This window comes from Dicentrarchus labrax, unplaced genomic scaffold (assembly GCF_905237075.1).
Source record: "Dicentrarchus labrax unplaced genomic scaffold, dlabrax2021, whole genome shotgun sequence".
Lineage (NCBI taxonomy): Eukaryota > Metazoa > Chordata > Actinopteri > Moronidae > Dicentrarchus > Dicentrarchus labrax.
In genome coordinates this window covers 22,547,102-22,566,018 of record NW_026136715.1, presented here as the reverse complement: position 1 = coordinate 22,566,018, position 18,917 = coordinate 22,547,102, and the positions used below count along the sequence as shown (strand labels likewise).

General features: G+C 40.8%; 1 protein-coding gene across 4 annotated transcripts; it reads left to right on the top strand.

The window, feature by feature from the left end:
• The first annotated feature begins 924 nt into the window (after positions 1-924).
• On the top strand, positions 925-18,583 carry atp13a2 (ATPase cation transporting 13A2). 4 transcript variants are annotated; one of them, XM_051424712.1, is made up of 29 exons: positions 925-1,079; positions 4,492-4,568; positions 5,281-5,448; positions 5,984-6,042; positions 6,162-6,228; positions 6,330-6,409; positions 6,537-6,614; positions 6,701-6,770; positions 6,900-7,034; positions 7,134-7,200; positions 9,120-9,251; positions 10,113-10,274; positions 10,440-10,550; positions 10,697-10,743; positions 10,841-11,029; positions 11,158-11,364; positions 12,488-12,598; positions 12,769-12,925; positions 13,127-13,238; positions 13,402-13,526; positions 14,114-14,292; positions 14,809-14,901; positions 15,177-15,256; positions 15,386-15,538; positions 15,661-15,757; positions 16,703-16,926; positions 17,020-17,171; positions 17,315-17,487; positions 18,281-18,583. In XM_051424712.1, exons 1-29 carry the CDS (start codon positions 1,067-1,069, stop codon positions 18,443-18,445), a joined length of 3,483 nt encoding a protein of 1,160 aa, XP_051280672.1. In that variant the 5' UTR covers positions 925-1,066; the 3' UTR covers positions 18,446-18,583. The 4 variants fall into 4 exon arrangements, with proteins under 4 accessions (XP_051280672.1, XP_051280671.1, XP_051280674.1 ...); XM_051424711.1 differs by having other exon boundaries at positions 6,162-6,240; XM_051424714.1 differs by lacking the exon at positions 925-1,079 and adding an exon at positions 2,642-2,797 and having other exon boundaries at positions 6,162-6,240.
• Positions 18,584-18,917: the final 334 nt, after the last annotated feature.

Here is an 18,917-nt window from a genome sequence, read left to right as displayed (position 1 = left end):
TAATGAGATTTCCCAACATATCTTTGTGAGATTTACTGAATGGTTTAAAGAGTATATTACCACACATTAAATTATGACTCTTCCCAGTTTTCTGCAGTAAATTCTTAAACATGATGTGAACAAAAAAAGCTGGCTCCATCAGTTGGGTTGAAGGATTGAGAGAAACCTGGGTTACAAAGCTAGAAGTCTGATCCACCATGAATACGCAATAAACAGGATCACTAATGCTGGTTTATAGCCAGTGGCTTTACAGTATAGTGGAGGAGGGTAAGTACCAGCCAAAAGTTGTTAAAATTAAATGGATTATAATGAAGCTATAGATCAAAATTGTCATTTCGAGGACCCTCACAATAGATGCATATTAGACCATGGACCCCCATTGGGAGAGGGTCTTGTCTCAAGGAATCCCCTATTGGTATAAATCCCCTCCTACTGTTTTATTTTTAGTTCTGAATAAAGTCACCAAAATCAATCAACGATCAAACTGATCGAACCCCATTTCTTTTATTCTTGTTCCAACTTCTCAAAAAATGTGATAAAAGTTAAAACCGAATAACTATATATTGTTTTATTTCATTTTATTCTAGTTATCTTTTATGTTATTCTATAATCTTTATTATGTTTTTTTCTCTACGTTTGAAGGACCTAAAACACTTTAATTCCGTTATATATTATATATATATATATATACATAACCTTGTGTAGTATAATGACGAATACATTTCCTAGAGTCATTGATATTGTATTCAGGAATATATTAATCATATCACATAACGTTATATTATATATTCCCATAACCACCCGCTTTAGGAGGAACTGAGCAGATCTTGGGGCCAGAAATGCGGGTTTCACAGTCAACCACAACAAACATTAGCGGAAAGGTTTCTCTAGGTATGGGAACCCGTGCGACTATTTTGGACACCGTGAGTTCCCGTAGAAAGGTCCAGCGTACAGACAGCTGCATGTTTTGAAAGCAGCTCGTCTGTGCGGTTAGCAGACAGCCTGTCAGTGAGGTCGGGGACAGTGTGAAAGGAGGCAATGTGGAGACTGTCATCGTGACCAGAGCATGGACAGGCGTGGTAAGTGTGTCTGAAGGATAATAAATCCACTTTCCCTCCGGAGAGAAGAAGACAGGAAAGCTACACAGACTTGTTTGCTAAGTGTTAGCTAAAAGCAGCCAGAGGCGAGTTATCTTCACTGACTGTCAGTCAGTGGGATGTTTACTGACTGCTGCTGTTGTGGCGGCAACAACTGTCTGCGAAATGTTTACCATTTGTTCGGTAAAACTAACCTAAATAATCACCAATAGTAATGTACTAGACTCAGTAAGGTAGTGTTGAAGCACAAGGTTCGTTAACTTTAGCTCAAACCTGCATTTAAATATCAGAATAAGGCGTCAAATTAGGAAAATAACTTGAACGCAATGGCTCGTTTCAGTTTCACCATAAGGTACAATAAAATAAAACCTACTCTTTCCTGTTAGTGCTGGTATCAAGAGAGACAGATGGGCTGGTTTTATCTGCACAACTGACGGATATCCATCTCTGCTTCCTCCCCATCACAATGGATGTGGGAGGACTTTTATTTGTGCTCCTCACAGCAGCGATGAGTGAAATTTAATTGATCATTTCTTTGGAAACACCGCCCCTGTTAGTCTGCATAATCCACAGGCCTCACTGTTTCCCCACTACTGCTAATACAGATACTAAAGCTAGCACTACTGCCATGTTGTTTGTCAGTAACAGGGACATAGTGGGGAGTAAACCCAAGTAAAGTCAGTTTACAATCTATCTTCAGATAACTGTATCATTCAATGAGGTGGGTCAAATACAGTTCACCAACCTCTGTATGTAACACTACACCCTCCGTTAGTAGGTCTCTGTGTAGGATGAAAAGTCTGAGTGTCAACAAGAAATTGCATTACTGAAATGGTAAACGGATCTCCAGAGAGAACTGGCGAGTTTATATTTTAACAGTAAAATGTCCTGCTCATGTACATATCTTGGTCACAATTATTTAAAAAAAAACAAATTTAATGAGTACATATCAAAAATATGTATGTTACGTGTTTAAACCTGCATTAATTGATTGAAATAAATAAATTGTCTGTTGTTTGGTGCCGGGCAGGTAGGGTACAGTGGGTTTATCAAAGCTTTTTTGTTTATTGAAAACAGCTGCCTTGCTGAGGAGAGCGGTAAGACTGAATCAGTAACAGTAAAAACTAAAACAAACAGCTAAAAGACGCTGAAACGCTCCCTAGACCTCAGGGGAACTGCAGAGTTAATCAGTAATTCTCTTTGGGTGCTGTAAGGTGATGAAAACACAGCAATCCTTACATTCAAGTGATTACACACTAATGAAACATACCTCTGAATATTAGATTGTTTGCTAATAGATCCTCCTAAATGTTACACACTGCACCTTACAGCCAGGTACTGAAGGTGTCAGGTGAGTGCACAGGCTATTGGCCTCGACATGACTTGTATGTGAGGTTGGTGTTGTGGTATTTGCGTTTGGGGGATGTCTTTCTTTTTTTTTTGCAGTTTCAGCTCAGATGGCAGTCTTGTGTCTGTCTAGTCATTTGTACACACCTATTTCCCTTTTTTGACACAGCAGAAAGTGTGCCCTGTGTAACGGTCTGGCTAGAAATGAAAATGAAAACATGGACTTTTTATAATTGAGTCAGATTTGTATGTTGCATTGTTGGGCAGTCCTCCTCTCCTCTAAGCCTGGGACAAAGGTGATGACTTTCAGATGCCTGGGATTCCTGTGTGTGTTGACAGTCTTTTTAAGTGAGGTATGTGAAGGAATTGCTTGCTGGGATTTAATATCATTTTACTATTGCAGCAATATTGGTTGCTATGGTGTAACTTTATTGTGAAATAGATGTGAAATGTATATAAAAAGGTCAGGACACACAGAAAACCATGAAAAGTGACTTTAAACTGAGAAGATGCCGGTGTTTGATTTCAAAACCTGATACTTTTTTGGCGACTTTTGGTAGAGATTAACCCAGTTAGAACAAATAACTCACTTACATTTGCCTTGATAAGCTCTCACATGATTCTGATCATGTGCATAACGACGAAACAGAAGAGTCAGCTCTTTGGTTTCTTGTGCAGTGTGTGTAATGTGCAGTGTGTGTAGATTAATGTCCAGAGCAACAAATATGAACCTAACTTCACAAACAATCTCTTATCATGAGTCAACTGTTACCTCATTGATAATTATTGATGTTCAACTAATTGTGATGGCTTTGATAAGACTGATATGTTGCTGCCAAAGGAAAAACTATCAACTATATATTTATACGTTTACCTTTTATCGAACTGTGCGAATCTATTGAGATGTCTGCGTTTGTTGGCGCCGTCCTATGTATTAACAAATAACAACAAATAGATACACCATCTTTGTTTGTGTCATTCAGCGTCTATAACCTGTAATAATAAACACATTAAATGTCCTCTTTTTTTGACGCATTTCTTTGTCAACATATTGGGTATTGTTTGTTTATTGCTGTTTGTCCGGCCTTGTGGGCTCGTGTCTCACATTGGCTCCAGAAGCCGGTTGGACAGGTATATCGGTCCGGTGTCAGACGCTCGAGGCACGCAGGTAGAAAAAGGAGCTGCAGCAGCAGAACTGCGAGGTGAACCTCACCGGCGGCAGCTGCGACGTTTGCTCGCTCTACAGGCTATATCTCTGTCATTTTGGGGAGTTATTTGCTTTAGACTTACGGTCTCCGGTTGTCGGTAAGCTCAGTTTCTTCTTCGGATGGGTTTTAATTTAAAAGAAGTTGGTTTTGTTTCGAGATTTCCCGGATCTTTGGAAGCGGAAGCGGGCATCTGGTTAGACCAACAACTCACTTTACTGCACTGATGTTGTTGTTTTTTATCTCCTCTGTTATTGTTTACTATTGATATATGGAGTGTATTGCAAACGTGTAGCACTTTATGGTGTGTTTTACTCTCGTCTGTAGCCCTTAAAAGTTAATGTTTCTTTAGGAGCTCAAAGTGTTTCCTTCGTACTCAGGTGTGTTTAAGGATCTTTTTACAGTTTATGGTAACCCTTAAATCGCGTTTTCCTATAGTTTGCCTCTGTTTGTATTGCATCCTATTTTCTCCCTTTGGGACTTTGTGATTCATTTTAAATAACTGAATACGCAAAAACATAGTTTTAACTTCAGTGCCCAGAGTGTGGATGTAATCCTGTAAAGTGTATGGGGTGTCTGATGACTCGGTCATGAGGTTTGGACCACATTGTACAGACAAAAACCTGCCATGTTTTTTATCTTTCACCTCTGGCTTCAAACCAAAGATGTGATTTAAACCATGCCACCAAAAAGGTTATTGCAATGTGCAACATGGACTCGATTAGAGCTTTGCAGTGTTTTGTTTCTATTGACTTTGAGGGTGTGTATCATGCTGCTCAGTTAATGTAAATGTTGTAACAGAGGAATTGTTGTGCTAACAGTGTGTAACCTGTTACCTGTAGGTAGTGTGGTAGAGCCGCAGAGCGGACTCCCCTCACCCAGTCCACGAGACCCCCTGCTCAGTCCTGACTCCCACATGGTGAGTACCTCCACAGTGTTTCTGTTAAACCGTTAATGGCCCCAGGTGTGGCAGATAATGTTTGACTGGTAGTGTGCTTCACTTGCTTGACGTGGTGTAGAAAAACGTACAATGACACCTGTCATCTGCAGATGTAGAAATGAGAGATGTGCATGGTTCCCTATACCCTTGCTATTTACAGATACAGAAGAATCAGTGGTTTTGAATATCACATTTGCTCCAGGTGTCACTGTTGAAAGCAGAACCAGCCTCTGTCCCAATCTGGCATTTGACTGTGGCTTTTTTTAAATCTTATAATGTGGGTGCTGATAAACCAGCTGTAAGGAAATAAACCCTTGTTTGAACCTAGGGGTGCAACCATTAGTTGATTAACTGATTAGTTGTCAACCATTACATCATTGGCAATTATTTTGGTAATTGATGAGTAATTTTAGTCATTTTTTAAGAAAAGAAACTTCCAAATTGCTCTGATTTAAGATTCTCTTGAGTGAATATTTGCTGGATTATTTAGTCCTCTACGACAGTAAACTGAATATCTTCAGGTAGTGGACTAAACAAGACATTTGAGAATGTCACCTTGGGCTTTGGGAAACAGAAATCAACATTTTTTGCCATTTTATGGACCAAACAACTAATTAATCAATAATTGAAATGATCTATAGTTGCAGCCCTTCTTGAATCTGACCTGACTCTGTCTCCTTTGCCCCACCAGGATGTTCAGGGTTATAAGTGGGTGCGCTGGCGGGTGTGGCTGTGTCGTCTGGCTGCCGTGCTGTCCTTGGGTCTCCTCCTGATTGTGTTTCACTGGCGCCCACGGCTTGCTGTCCTTGCACGCTGCTGCTCCTGCCCTCTGGCTTTGGCAGATATTCTGCTAATAAGAGTGAGAAAATAAATTAATTCCTTCTCCGATTTGAAACCCACTTAAACACCTGGCTTTATTACTGAGACTGGATTTTTCTCTCTATTGCAAGAATTGTAACTGACCAGCGTGTCCATTTGTCCCACATTATCCTTTTGTGTTCTTTACGAGACCTGCAGGACTCAGGACTGAGTTTAGGCACAATGGCTGAAACTGGCCCAGTCATAAAATGTTAGATAAAGCAGTCATAGCTGTTATAAAACCTGCACTGAAATGTAACTTTTTCCGCCTGTTAAATATTATCTTAACTTAATGTTCAATTTCTTCATTTAACCTTGAAAGACGTTCAAGCATATTTATACCTTGATTTCATACTTAATATACAGTATGTTGATTCTGTCTCATGACACTGATCACCCAGCATGAATGTTGGGTGGGTGGGTTGGGCACAGTATTCTGTGTTAGGCTCTGACTCACTGCATTAGACTCTTCCAATGCTCAAGTGTTTGTCTAGTTTCCAGCAGTCACAGATATATTTGTGTCATCTTTCCTTCAGGACAGTTTTGGCAAGCAGCATGTGGTGGAGGTCCTCACAGAGGAGATGGAGGAGGGCAGGTCAGCTACACATCTCTATTCTCTGACAGCATCACCTTTAGCCTTTCAATACTACACACATATCTGAGAAAACTGTTAAAAGACAAAAGGAAAAAGCTTACTTGGTTTGTCCCTTTCAGTATGGACTTGTTGGGAGAGCTGGAGGACACTGAATGGAGAGATACAGTACAGCTGTACAAGGAGGAGGTAAGGAACATGGTAATGATTGGAGGTTTTTTTGACTAAATAATGTTATCCTCTGAGTGATCGTCTTTCCCAGACTGAAAGTGACCTTTATTGTGTTACAGAAAACGCTGCTGCGCTACTACCTGTTTGAAGGATTACGCTACATTTGGATAGACAGAAAAGGAACTTTCTGTCGTGTTAGGTACTGAAACAGGAACATATATACTGAGCAGCTTATCCTGTGTATTTAATTTGATTTAAAATCACTTTTTTATGAATAGAAAGTCATTGTTTATCATAGTGTTGAAACCTTCTGTCTTTGTCTGTAGTGTCCTCAATGAGGACTGGACCTGCAAGGACCTGTATGGCTTCCAAAAGGGCCTGAGTCACCTGGAGCAGAACTTGAGGTAGGAAAGGATTAATGAATGGAGAAACTGACAGATTCTTTAATCCCAGAGAGGGCTGCAGTATTTCATGATTTCAATTCTTTCAGGAAACGTGTGTATGGGCCCAACCTTATTGATGTGCCTGTGAAGCCTTACATGAAACTGCTGTTTGAGGAGGTGCGATGAAAACAATCGTATATAGATTTTTTTGTATGAGGGTTTGTGAAATGTCATACAAAACCAAGGTGAAATATCACATTGAACCTGTTTATTCCTTTTTGTCTCTGTCTTTATCTACTTCTTTAGGTCCTCAACCCATTCTATATGTTCCAATTGTTCAGCATCACCCTGTGGATGATTGATCACTATTTTGTTTACGCCATATGTATATTCATTATCTCAGTTCTTTCCATCTGTATCTCACTTTACGAGATCCGCAAGGTGAGCCTTTAGTGAGCTACTTAATCTAATTATAATTTGTTATGTGTTAAGCTCTGGATATGGATGTAAATAATATTAAATTGACCTGTTACTCCACAGCAAAGCATCACTATTCGCAACATGGCCCGGTTTGTCACAAATGTCACAGTACGGAGAAACTCAGGAGGTATGTTTTTACAAAAGTCTCCTTCCTCTAATGTGAATTTCTTGAACTTTGTTCTCTTCTTGTTGATCTATGTGGATTTGATTGATATTTAAGGTAATTTTGTTCACTTGACATGAAAATGGGTCCTGCAGTAATGTGCTTCATCTCAAGGCGGAAAAGTGGCAGATGTATTTAAAGAATGAAAAGACCTTTGGCACAGAAAGAGTGTGGCTTGACATTAACAAAACTATTTGGACTGCTTTGGTTTCCTGATGAGTGAGGGCTTGGTGAAGAGGTTTATGGTTTTGAATCATATCCATGGTTTCATATAGTGATAAATAATCATAATATGAAAGGTAGTCAGAAACAGTAAAAGATTTTAATTTGCTAACTGATACTGTACCCCAGGTGTTGTTTGGGATGATAGACAGTAATAGTTGTATTCTCTATAAATAGGTGAATCTCTTCAACCATCAATGTTTCAATTCCCCTTTCCTGAGAACTGAAAATCAAAAGTACTAAAAGTCTGAACTAGAACTTAAAGCAGTCAATTGTAGAGTTATGTCTGGGATTCTACATCCTGCTCTTTGTCTCGGGAGGGCCATTGGAGTTGTCTGTTCTACATGGTTACCATTCAACTGAGCTGAAACCATGCATGAAAAAAAGTTACCATAAGTCTCTCTCTTAAGAGTCACTGAAGGTGCCCTGTGGAGTTTTTGACCACAGGTAGCGTTATGGAGTAGGGGAACCCGTTTTGTTTGAGGGTTTTTTTCTTAGTTTTTTTAAAAAGGACAAGGAAGAGGAAAGCTGTATTTGAAACCGCAGTAACGCGTTATATGAGGGTACATATTTTCACCATTAACTTGTTGCTTATTAGTGTGCATAATAGTACCATATTAGCTATTTATCAAAGTCAAAGTCAGCTTTAATGTCAATTTCTTCACATGCACCAGACATACAAAGGAATCGAGAGGACGTTTCTCACTCTCCCACGGTGAAACAGATAAAGTGCACAGGCACAACAGATAAGACATTTTCTAATACTGAAAGTAAACATTCAATTTCACAACAGATAAAACATTTACTAATGCTAAAAATGTATTAGTCCTTCATAAAGCATGTATAAATGCCTTCTCTTCCATGACCATATTCTGCACTTACTAGGTCAACATGCTGCATACTGCTGCATGCTATTACACGTGTTATTCCCTAACCCAACTGAATGATGCTATGATGAAATAGCATACAATATTTACAGAAATGTTGCAGTTGTTGGTCTGACTGGTTGTTGTGAATTTTCCACCGCTTTGCATTGTGGGACACATCAAGCAAAGTGGACCGTTTGGCATACTACATGCTACAGTTTGGCCAAGTCACTATGAGCGAGTAAACATGGACGCAAATGCAATAATAATTTTAATTGATTTAAAATATTTGTACGCTTCAGGAATACACACAGTGTGTTTTGGTGAGCAATGCTGAATGTAAACAGAAACTATTTACAAAAAACTCCACAGGGCAACTTTAAGCTGTGTGACAGTTACTCCCTCGAGGCAAAACCCAACTGACAACAACATTAGGCAGCTATTTAAAAAAGCATTTATTCTCAGCTTACTGCCACACCATTTGTGAGGTGAAACATACAGTAACTGTGCATCTAATGAAGAATGTGGGATGGAAAATTGTGGTCATGAGGACAAACAAGATAGCTACATGAAAGAAGCTTTTGTTTTGGTAGTTTGCAAGTGAAAGGTTTACAGATTGTATTGCATTGAATTAATACAAGTCTCTTCTAACTCTGAGTAAAAATAAGGACGCAAATCCGAAAGTAATTGTGTTTTATTGGACTAAGTAAAGCCAGACTGCTTTCGGCCCGTCATTCTGCATTAAACCTGAAACTCTCTTCCAGGGCATTCATTCCTTGTTGTGTGTTTTTTCAGCCGAGCAGTGTGTGAGCTCGGTGGACCTGGTTCCCGGTGACTGTATAATCATCCCTCAGGACGGTCTGCTGCTGCCCTGTGATGCTGCCCTGCTCGATGGGGAGTGTCTTGTCAATGAGAGCATGCTCACAGGTGATCAACAAACCTCAACAGCACCATTACCACCAGGCAGAGCGTAGCTGCAGAGATTTGTCATATTTTAGAACCTACACTGTACAGTTATTTCCTCTTAGTGTTGATGAAATGACCACTGGGCCCATGAAACCCCTTCAGAGCTCACTGGGTTTCCTCACTGAGTAACATCAGCATCGTGTTGATGCAGATTTCACTTTTTATGTTGGGTTACATTAAAAAGAGGTCTTTAAAGCCGGGGTCATGTCACATTTCACAGCCTTGGAGCTGATTGGAGTGACAAATTGGCTCTCAAGACGTCTGCAGACAGATGAAACAAGCATTTCAGCCTAGAAAGAAAAATACTCCGCCTCCCATTTTCTAGTTCCATGTTGTTCTAACATGAGAGTTTGATTAGTAATGGTAAATGGTAAATGAACCTGTACTTGTATAGCGCCTTTCTAGTCTTCTGACAACTCAAAGCGCTTTTACACTACGTGCCACATTCACCCTTTCACTCAGTGATGGCAAAGTCCATCCAACAGAAACTAACATTCATACACATTCACACACTGATGCACTGCTGCACGGTTCAGTATCTTGCTCAAGGATACTTCAACATGTGGCACCAGGAGCCGGGGATCGAACCCACAACCTTCCGATTAAGGACCGACCCGCTCTGCCCCTGAGCCACAGCCGCCCGATTAGTGTGTTTCCTTAAATCCAGTTTCATCCATCAAGTCTAATCAGGTCATCGGGGCAAAAGCATTTGCAAATGGAAGTCATTAAGTACATGCCAACTCGTACCACAGTCTGTGCCTCCAGCTTGTTTTCCAGTGAGCAGTCAGTGTATTAACCTGTTGTCATCATTCCTGTGTTTAGGAGAAAGTGTCCCAGTGCTGAAAACCCCACTGCCAGCTGGGGAGAGGACGTACAGCTCAGAGACTGAGCGCAGACACACCCTTTTCTGCGGTACCCAGCTCATTCAGGCCAAAGGAGGAGGGCAGGAAGGCAGCGGTGCCATTGCTGTCGTCACAAGCACCGGTGAGTAGAAGAACTCCAGTTTGTAACAGGTAGGAGAATCTATTGGCAGAAATGGAACATAATATTCATTGTGTATAATCACCTGATAGTAAGAACTCATGGCCCCTGTACAGGCTTACGTTTGCCCACCAAGTCTCAGTTCTCCTTCTAATATCTCATTCTCAGGGTTTTTCACAGCCAAAGGTAACCTGGTCAGCTCCATATTGTACCCTCAGCCGACCAACTTCCGCTTCTACCGAGATTCTGCTAAGTTCCTGCTTGTCCTGAGTTTTGTTGGTAAGAGCTTGACTAAATTTGTTTCAAAGGTGTATGAAGAAGCTGATGTTATCTGTATCTATAGCTGAATTACTCCGATTATGTATCTCAAGCCTTTTTGATCAGTTATTCAACAACAATTTAAACTTTTTTCCTTTTTGCTGCAGCTATGTTTGGCACCATTTACAGCTTCGTGGTCCTCTTCACATCCAATGTAAGTGCAAGCCACAAGGATCAAATAATGTGTCTGTATTTAAAATGCCAACAATAAATAAAGTGGTGTCATGACTCGTGTCTGGATGTGTGTCCAGGCGACCTGGCTGGAGTTGGTGATAAGGAGCCTGGATATTGTGACCATCGCAGTGCCCCCTGCACTGCCTGCTGCCATCACCACTGGCACTATCTACGCCCAGCGCAGGCTGAAGAACCAGGGCGTTTTCTGTATCAGTCCACCACGCATCAACATCAGTGGCAAGGTCTCAGTCTTCTGCTTTGACAAGGTGAGGGGGGATGCATTAACTGAAGTTTTCTGTGTATGTGGAAGGCAGTCATAAATACGTAATAATAATAATAATAATAATGATAATGTTAAATAATGCCTTTCATCAGTGTATTTTTGTCTCTCCAGACAGGAACTCTTACAGAGGACGGTCTGGATGTGTGGGGAGTGATGGAGGGGGGCCCTTCTGGTTTCTCTGAGCTGGTCCCAGAGCCCAGACTCCTGCCCACAGGGCACATGCTCTCGGGTCTGGCATGCTGTCACACTGTGACTCTGTTGCGAGGTCAGCCACTTGGAGACCCTCTGGAGCTCAAGATGGTCGAATCCACCGGTTGGGTATGACACTATAAAGCTTATTTTACTCACTTCAAGAGGTGCTTGACTACAGCTGATAGAAAACTGTTGGCCCCTCAAAGGACGTATTATTGTCCTGAGGTAGATAAAAGTAGCATTACAAATGGAGTGATTGCATTTATGGAATATATATCATATTAGTTGTTAATTGCTCAAATTAAACGGGTGCTTAAACACACAACTTAGCAACTTTCTCTATAGATTTATTAACTTTTGAGACCCTCTTAGCAACATTATTTCTCAAAACCGACTAGCGTCAAATTTAGCATTTTTGTATGCTCCATGGCTCTTCTGCCAACAGCACCAGGGTCTCTTCCTCTCCTCTTGCACCGTGTGCAGGCAGTCAGTAGGTGTGGCGTATGGGGGATGTTTGACCATCTTTCTCAGTCTTTCCCACGGGATCTTTGGATTAGTGTGTTCCTGTAGCTGATATGTAAATACTTCTTTTGAGTGTGTAAATATTTAAATAGTTAGTTTGATCTTCTCCTTACCTTTGTAGATTTAAATAAATATGTTTTTACTTCAAATATATGATATCCCTATCCCTCCAGTATAGTTTGTCATTATTTGTTTAACTATTAATAATGTTGTCTGTGTGTGTAGGCACATTTCCATTACTACTCGACCAATCACTAAAGGGGCTACTAGGGTAAATTACATTTTTTATCGCAGGGAACAACTTCTATGGCGGACCAGAGCAAGTAAATGAAGTGATGCGAGTTACTGAAACAGAGTTATTTAGTTATATTAAGTATTATGTATAATGAAAAAGGACTTCAATGTGTGGGACAGTTGAAAGAAGAATTCGGGACAGTTGCGGGACACTGAGGTAAAAATCTTGAACCCTCCACCAATTTTCATGAAAATCGGACCGGTAGTTTTCCCGTAAACTTGCTGAAAGACAAACAGCACCGAAAACATAACCTCTATGCTGGAAGTAATAATGGTTTTAAAGTTTCCTTCTTGTTCAGTTTTTGATTCTATATGCCTCTGGAAATCCATTCTCCCAATCATTATATTCAATCTTACTGTAAACTTCTGTTATAACATGTTTATTCAAATCAGTATCTTCAAATTTAATTAGATTTTTACTCTAATTTTCCAGACACTCCAGGAGCCGGAGGGAGATGGAAAGGTGCTGGATGCGGAGTTTGGAGGCCACAGAGTTTTGGCTGTTATGAGACCTCCTACTCAACAGCTCTCAGCTCAAGGACCTGTGAGTGTCCCTACCATCCCCTCTCAAACAGATTTGGGCTGATTTGTTATTATGTCGAATCCCATTAACCACTCTAACACTGTTGCAAACGTATTGCTCTTTACATCAACATCTGTCTGGAATTTCCTGTTATACATAACTGTTATTGTTCTCTCTCATTCTGCTTTCAGTCCACAAGGGAGGCGGTGGCCATTGTTCAGAGGTTTCCCTTCTCATCGGCCCTGCAGAGGATGAGTGTGGTGACGGTTGCCCAGGGGGGACGCTCAGCTCTTGCTTTCATCAAAGGATCCCCAGAGATGGTAGCTAGCCTCTGCCGAGCAGAAACTGGTCTGTATTAATAATAATAATAATAATAATAATAATATTTCTTTAATTTGTAAATATATAACCACAGTACAGCATTTTAGTGATTTGGAATTGAAATATTTTTAACACCAGTTCCTGTAGATCAGTGTCAAAGATATATTTGAATTGTGTCTACATCATTTACATTAAATGTTAACTGAACAGGATGCTTTATGTTTACAGTGCCGGCACAGTTCTCCAGCAAGCTGCGTAACTTCTCCAGTGAAGGCCTCAGGGTTCTTGCACTCGCCTATAAACCATTAGACAGGAGCACTGACTTTAGGAGCATTGAACGGTGAGAACATAGTCAGTATTTCTCGCTTCTTTGTGGCTCAGAAGTTCCTTCATATTTTTCTTACACCTGAAGCATGTAGTAAGCACAGCCATACTGAAATGGATGCTACAAATCAATCTACATGCTAACAGTGAGTGTTAATGCCACTGTGTGTCTTTGACAGAGGGGAGGTAGAAAAAGACATGCAGTTCCTGGGCTTGATGATGATGAAGAACCTGGTGAAGCCAGAGAGTGCAAAGGTTATTAATGTCCTGAGACTGGCAAACCTTCGCAGCGTCATGGTCACTGGTGAGAGATTTTTATTAACTACAGCCCAACAACACTGCACCTCCTTTTTAGTATTGTTAAATGTCCCATATTTTTGGTGTTTTATTTGTGGATTTAAGTACCAAAAACCATCTCAGTATAGTTTAACATCTGCGCTCTCACGCTTCTTTCTGGAGCTCTAGCAAGAACAGAACATTTTGTGTTGCACTTTGTCTCGTTAATATTAATGAGTCTCTCTTCTGATTGGCTTACTGTTTTCTGAGTGACACATAGTCAGAACCAACCACAGGTTACAGACTGTAGCCTACCCAGATGATGGGTCTGGGTGGGCCGCAGTGAGGGTGGTGACTGTGTAGTTGTGACATCACAACCTTACAAAAGTCCTGATGGCTTGTTTAAAGGCACACTTTCTGAGTACAGGGTTTGTGCATTTTACTGTGAATTGAGCGTTTTGACAGTTTCACAGTAGTGATATAGCACTTAAACCTATTATAATACATTTTAAAGAATAGCACTTTTTAAAATATGGGACCTTTAACACATTATGTTGCCTACGTCAGCTTAATGGCAACGTCATGTCAAATCTTGTCTCGTCCCTCTTCCCATAGGAGACAACATTTTAACAGCAGTCAATGTAGCAAAAAGCTGTGGGATGGTGGGGTCTGATGAGAAGGTGATATTCGTCAATGCAACCCCCCACACTGCCCAGTCCATGCCCACCCTCAGGTTCACCCTGGAAGACGGAGGGACCACTACCGCCCAAAGTTCTGTAGAAGTCATCACTCAGGTTGGTCCTGCTCAGAGACAACACTGCAGTACACCACTCCTCAGTCCGTCTCAGTCTTGGCTCAATATATTTTAGGCCTGTGTGAAGAGGAGCATTTGCTTACCACAACTTTTTTGACTTTTCTGTGATATTACTGATGGCAGTTTGAATTGTAGCCATGATTGTTCTCCTCTGTAATGAATATTAAATGGGATGGCCTTCATCATGTGTCATGACTGAGTAGGAAACTTTTCCCAGGCAACCATGCTCTGGGACTTCAAAGACAACGATACTTATATATAACGAGATATTAGTTTGACTGGAAATTTAACCTTAATTTGGGTCCCATTAGCTCTCATACAGCTCAAGCTATGTTATAAGAAGCTAATTCTAACTATCTTTCAAGCATTGATAGAGAGACTTTGCTAACTGTTTGTGCCATGCATTTTTAATGATTAAGTTAACACTATATGCAAAGATGAACTGGCTGGATGAATCTTGTTTGCTGCTATTGATGGTTTTCTTTTCTCCTCTCAGGGCCTGTACCAGGGTGGATATGGCTATCACTTGGCTATTAGTGGAAAGTCCTATGCTGCCCTCTGTGACCACTTCCCCGAGTACCTGCCAAAGGTGATGTATGTTATGTAATCCCAGCAGGAATAATCTGTCGGACCATGCTAGTGCAGCAATGACACATGCATGCATACAATAACTAGGGGAGTAGTGACAGGGACAGTGATTATATTATATGATATTTTGGTTCAGAGGCATCAGACCAAGAGACTGTATTTCAAGACTGCACCATTTCCCTTTGAATAACAAAGATTAGGATTGTAGGAAGTCAAATCAAGATGTGATCAATTGTTTGCCAGCAGAGCTCTTTTCCTGACACGCTGTCTCTGCAGGTTTTGTTGCGAACCACAGTATTTGCACGCATGGGTCCTGACCAGAAAACCCAGCTGGTGAAGGAGCTGCAGAAACTGAAGTGAGTCCAGAACGAAATTAAAATGGAAATAAAATGAGCATTAGGAGAACAATGCTGGACAGCACTGGCTACTACCTGACTTTAAAAGAGACACACATTATTAGTCAAACCCCTCTTCTATTACTACAGCTACCGGGTTGGCATGTGCGGGGACGGGGCCAATGACTGCGGGGCCCTGAGAGCTGCTGATGTCGGGGTTTCCTTGTCTGAAGCTGAGGCTTCAGTCGCTTCACCTTTCACTTCCAAGACTGACAACATCAGCTGTGTGCCGCTGCTCATCAGGTGAGAAAAGTTAAAAAAGTCTGGTAAATATAGAGGATGTCTTTGAAAAACCAACCAAACCAGTAAGTTCAGTATCTGCAGCAGAAGAAATAATAACGCATGTTTCCTCCTCGTCTGCGCAGAGAGGGTCGATGCTCTCTGGTCACCTCCTTCAGTCTCTTCAAATACATGGCCCTGTACAGCCTCATTCAGTTGTGCGCCGTCCTCATCCTCTACACAGTGAGTAGCAGTGGAGCCTCTCAGTAGATCTGTACCTCCTGCCAGATTGGTACCACACATACTTCCATCATCAGCTCTGCAAAAACAGAAGTTATAATTAAGAGTTCTTTTTAAAAACAAGTTTTAACATCTTCTTGATGCAGTCTGAGGTATATTATATGGTGACTTATATGTACATCACATCTATAAGCCTGTTAGACATACAACAAACAAGTGGCGGCAAGGTTTTAAGTTATTAATGTTACCTCCGAATTTTTACATTTAAAAACTAAAATAATGCATCATAACACATAGTTTTTTCAGAAGTTGATAATTGAAGTAGCTAGTGAGACATCCTGTTTCCTTCTCATCTCTGTTGAGAGTTGCACGTGTGCAGTACAGAGCTTGTTACACCCTCACTTTAAAAATAGCCCTGTTTTCCCTTTTCTCCATCAATTACTGTAAACTGACTCTTTTAAGTCGTTGCCCATGCTACTTACCTAGCAGGCTAATTAGCTTGTCTGGCTTGAGCTCAGATTATTCCCCAGCATCAAAGTGAGGATCCATTGTTAGCATTGTTAGCTAGCTCCTGACGGTTAGAGCGACCACAGAGAAATACTATATACTTATATATGCTTATCTTTACATAATTGTATGTGGTGGTTAGAACACTGTCATAGTAGCTTAATCATAGACATTTTCAGAATTAGGTTTATTGCCAAGTAAGTTTTTACACATACGAGGAATTTGTCTTGGAAAAATTACCACACGCCGCAATCTGATAGCTCTGGCCAATTTACATGACAGCTATAGCAGCGATAACGCCAACACAGGACACAAAGTTAAATCACTTCCTCAGTAATTGTTGCAATCTAATCTGCTCTCATGAACTACAGCTTCGTCTCTGGCCTTCATTGCTTAAAGAAATCGCAATGAAACATCTGACTTCTTGATGTGTGTGTCCAGGTGAAGACGACCATGGCGGACCTGCAGTTCCTGGTCTGTGACATTTTTGTGGTAACTGTGCTGGCCATCGTGATGGGGAGAGGAGGCCCCAGTAAGGAGCTGGACCCCCGCAGACCTTCAGCCAGTCTGCTGGCCCTGCCTGTGCTGGGCAGCCTCTTCATTCACACCTGTATAATCATCCTGGGCCAGTTGTCTGCGCTCTTCATCACCACCTCACAGGACTGGTTAGTAAAAAAAAAAAATTATAGCTTTTTATTTGTTTCTATACTGACTAAACAAATCTCACGTCTCAACTTCATGCCCTGTATTTGTTTAAGGTATATTCCACTCAATTCCTCCGTGTATGGATCATCCAATCTGCCCAACATGGAGGACACCAGTGTGTTTCTCTTGTCAGGTTTCCAGTACATCATCATGGCTGTGGTGGTCACCAAAGGCTACCCTCACAAGAAACCGCTCTACTACAATGGTGAGTCATCAGAAATGTCCAAGAATGAGGATTTGGGGTTGAAACATTGATGCATTCAAACACATGCTGACAAAGCTTTATTAATATATGAAACTTATTAAAAGTTTAGGACCCAAATGACTTTGTTCTTCTTGCCTTCCCAGTGATTTTCCTCTGTATACTGTTTGTCCTCTTTGCCATGATGACGTGGCTGATGGTGTATCCTGGATCTATTGTTCGTCAATACCTTCAACTGTACGACTTCTCCGATATGAATTTCAAAATACTGCTCGTCGCTGTGGCTGCTCTCAACTTCCTCCTCTGTTTTGTTGTGGAGGTGAGTGATGATATGACTTTAATATTCCCTCTTAGGACAATTGTTAAAGATATTAAGACATATGTACAGTAGTCTGTTGGTAATAATGTGTGTCTGATGTTTTTTCTGCTAACTAAATTCCACATTCTCAGTGTATGTGTCTGGTGGCTTCAAGTTTCTATCTGTATGAAGTGCACACTGGATCAGGCTCACACAATGCATATGTATAACGGGTAGGGTCAGTGTCCGTTCTCTGCAGCATTCACCAAATTCAGTCATTCAGTTCATGTAAAAAGCCTGAAACCCTGCTTTGAATGCAAACCACAGAATTTTGCTATCATAAAACATTAAAATATTATTAAAATGTGCTAAAGCAAAGCTTCAGAGCCACTGGAGATGAACAGATTTTTTTTCCCCTTTCGAAGCTGCCGTTTCATACTTTCTTTATATGATAGACTGTTGCTTTTAAAATGTGGTTTCATTAAACATTCTTCATTAAAATCTTAAGAAAACGTTGCCATATAATTAGACTAGAGATAATACTTAACACTGTATGCAGTGTGTAAAGCATTGATCCAGTTACTATCTGCTTACTTTATTACTAGGAGCACATACATGATTTCATAGGCCTAAATAATTGGAATGATATGAATGATGGCTGAATTCCATTTAGCTGCTTTAGTTTTAGGGTCATGGTGTTGTGCTCACTGGTTTACTGGGACATTTAGAATAGAATAGAGCCATTGTTCCTCAGTGATATAAAACCTCATTCTCTTTGGTAGTGTTGGTCTTTAAAGTTGCTGTTTTTCCCCAGGTGCTGATAGATTTGGGTATCCTGAACTATCTTCGGTTGCTGCGTGGGAAGCGTCAGTCAAAGAAACAATATAAACGTCTGAACATCGTTCTGTCTAACTCCCCATCATGGCCGCCTCTTAATCAATTCCTGTCTCCCACAAGCCAGGTCATCAGCATCAGCTAGCATCTGTTTGTCCCTGTGTCGGACCCCGTCAGTCACCCAAGCCAAACAATGCTGTCGGATGTCTGAGCTGCATCCCCAACTTGACCAACAATGCAAACTCATGTTTACCTGTATAAATAAAAACTATTTTTATTTAAAGTAGTGTGTTTTCTATCAAGTTATGGTGATTTAATAGTGTGGTCCTGGTGGGTTTGCAGGTTTTAGCCAGGTAAAGGGTCAGTTTAGTCAGACCTCTCATATCTGACCATGCATAATCTTAGTCTTATATTTGCAGGTTTTGAGATTTCCGGCTCGTGCCAAATACGGCGGAGGTGAACGGAATTTCATTAGCAGTTCAAATGTTTGAAAAATGACATCTGAAATATTCAACAGTACACAACTGTTTCCATAAATACAGACCTGTTACTCTGGATACATATCTCACTGTGATCAGTATTCCATAGAGCTACTTTCAATGTTTCTATTGAGTCTG

Coding starts and splice junctions, on each gene's coding strand:
- atp13a2 (XM_051424711.1), top strand. Junction 4,569..5,280: donor TCAGTCCTGACTCCCACATG/GTGAGTACCTCC, acceptor TTGCCCCACCAG/GATGTTCAGGGTTATAAGTG. Junction 6,615..6,700: donor CACCTGGAGCAGAACTTGAG/GTAGGAAAGGAT, acceptor CAATTCTTTCAG/GAAACGTGTGTATGGGCCCA.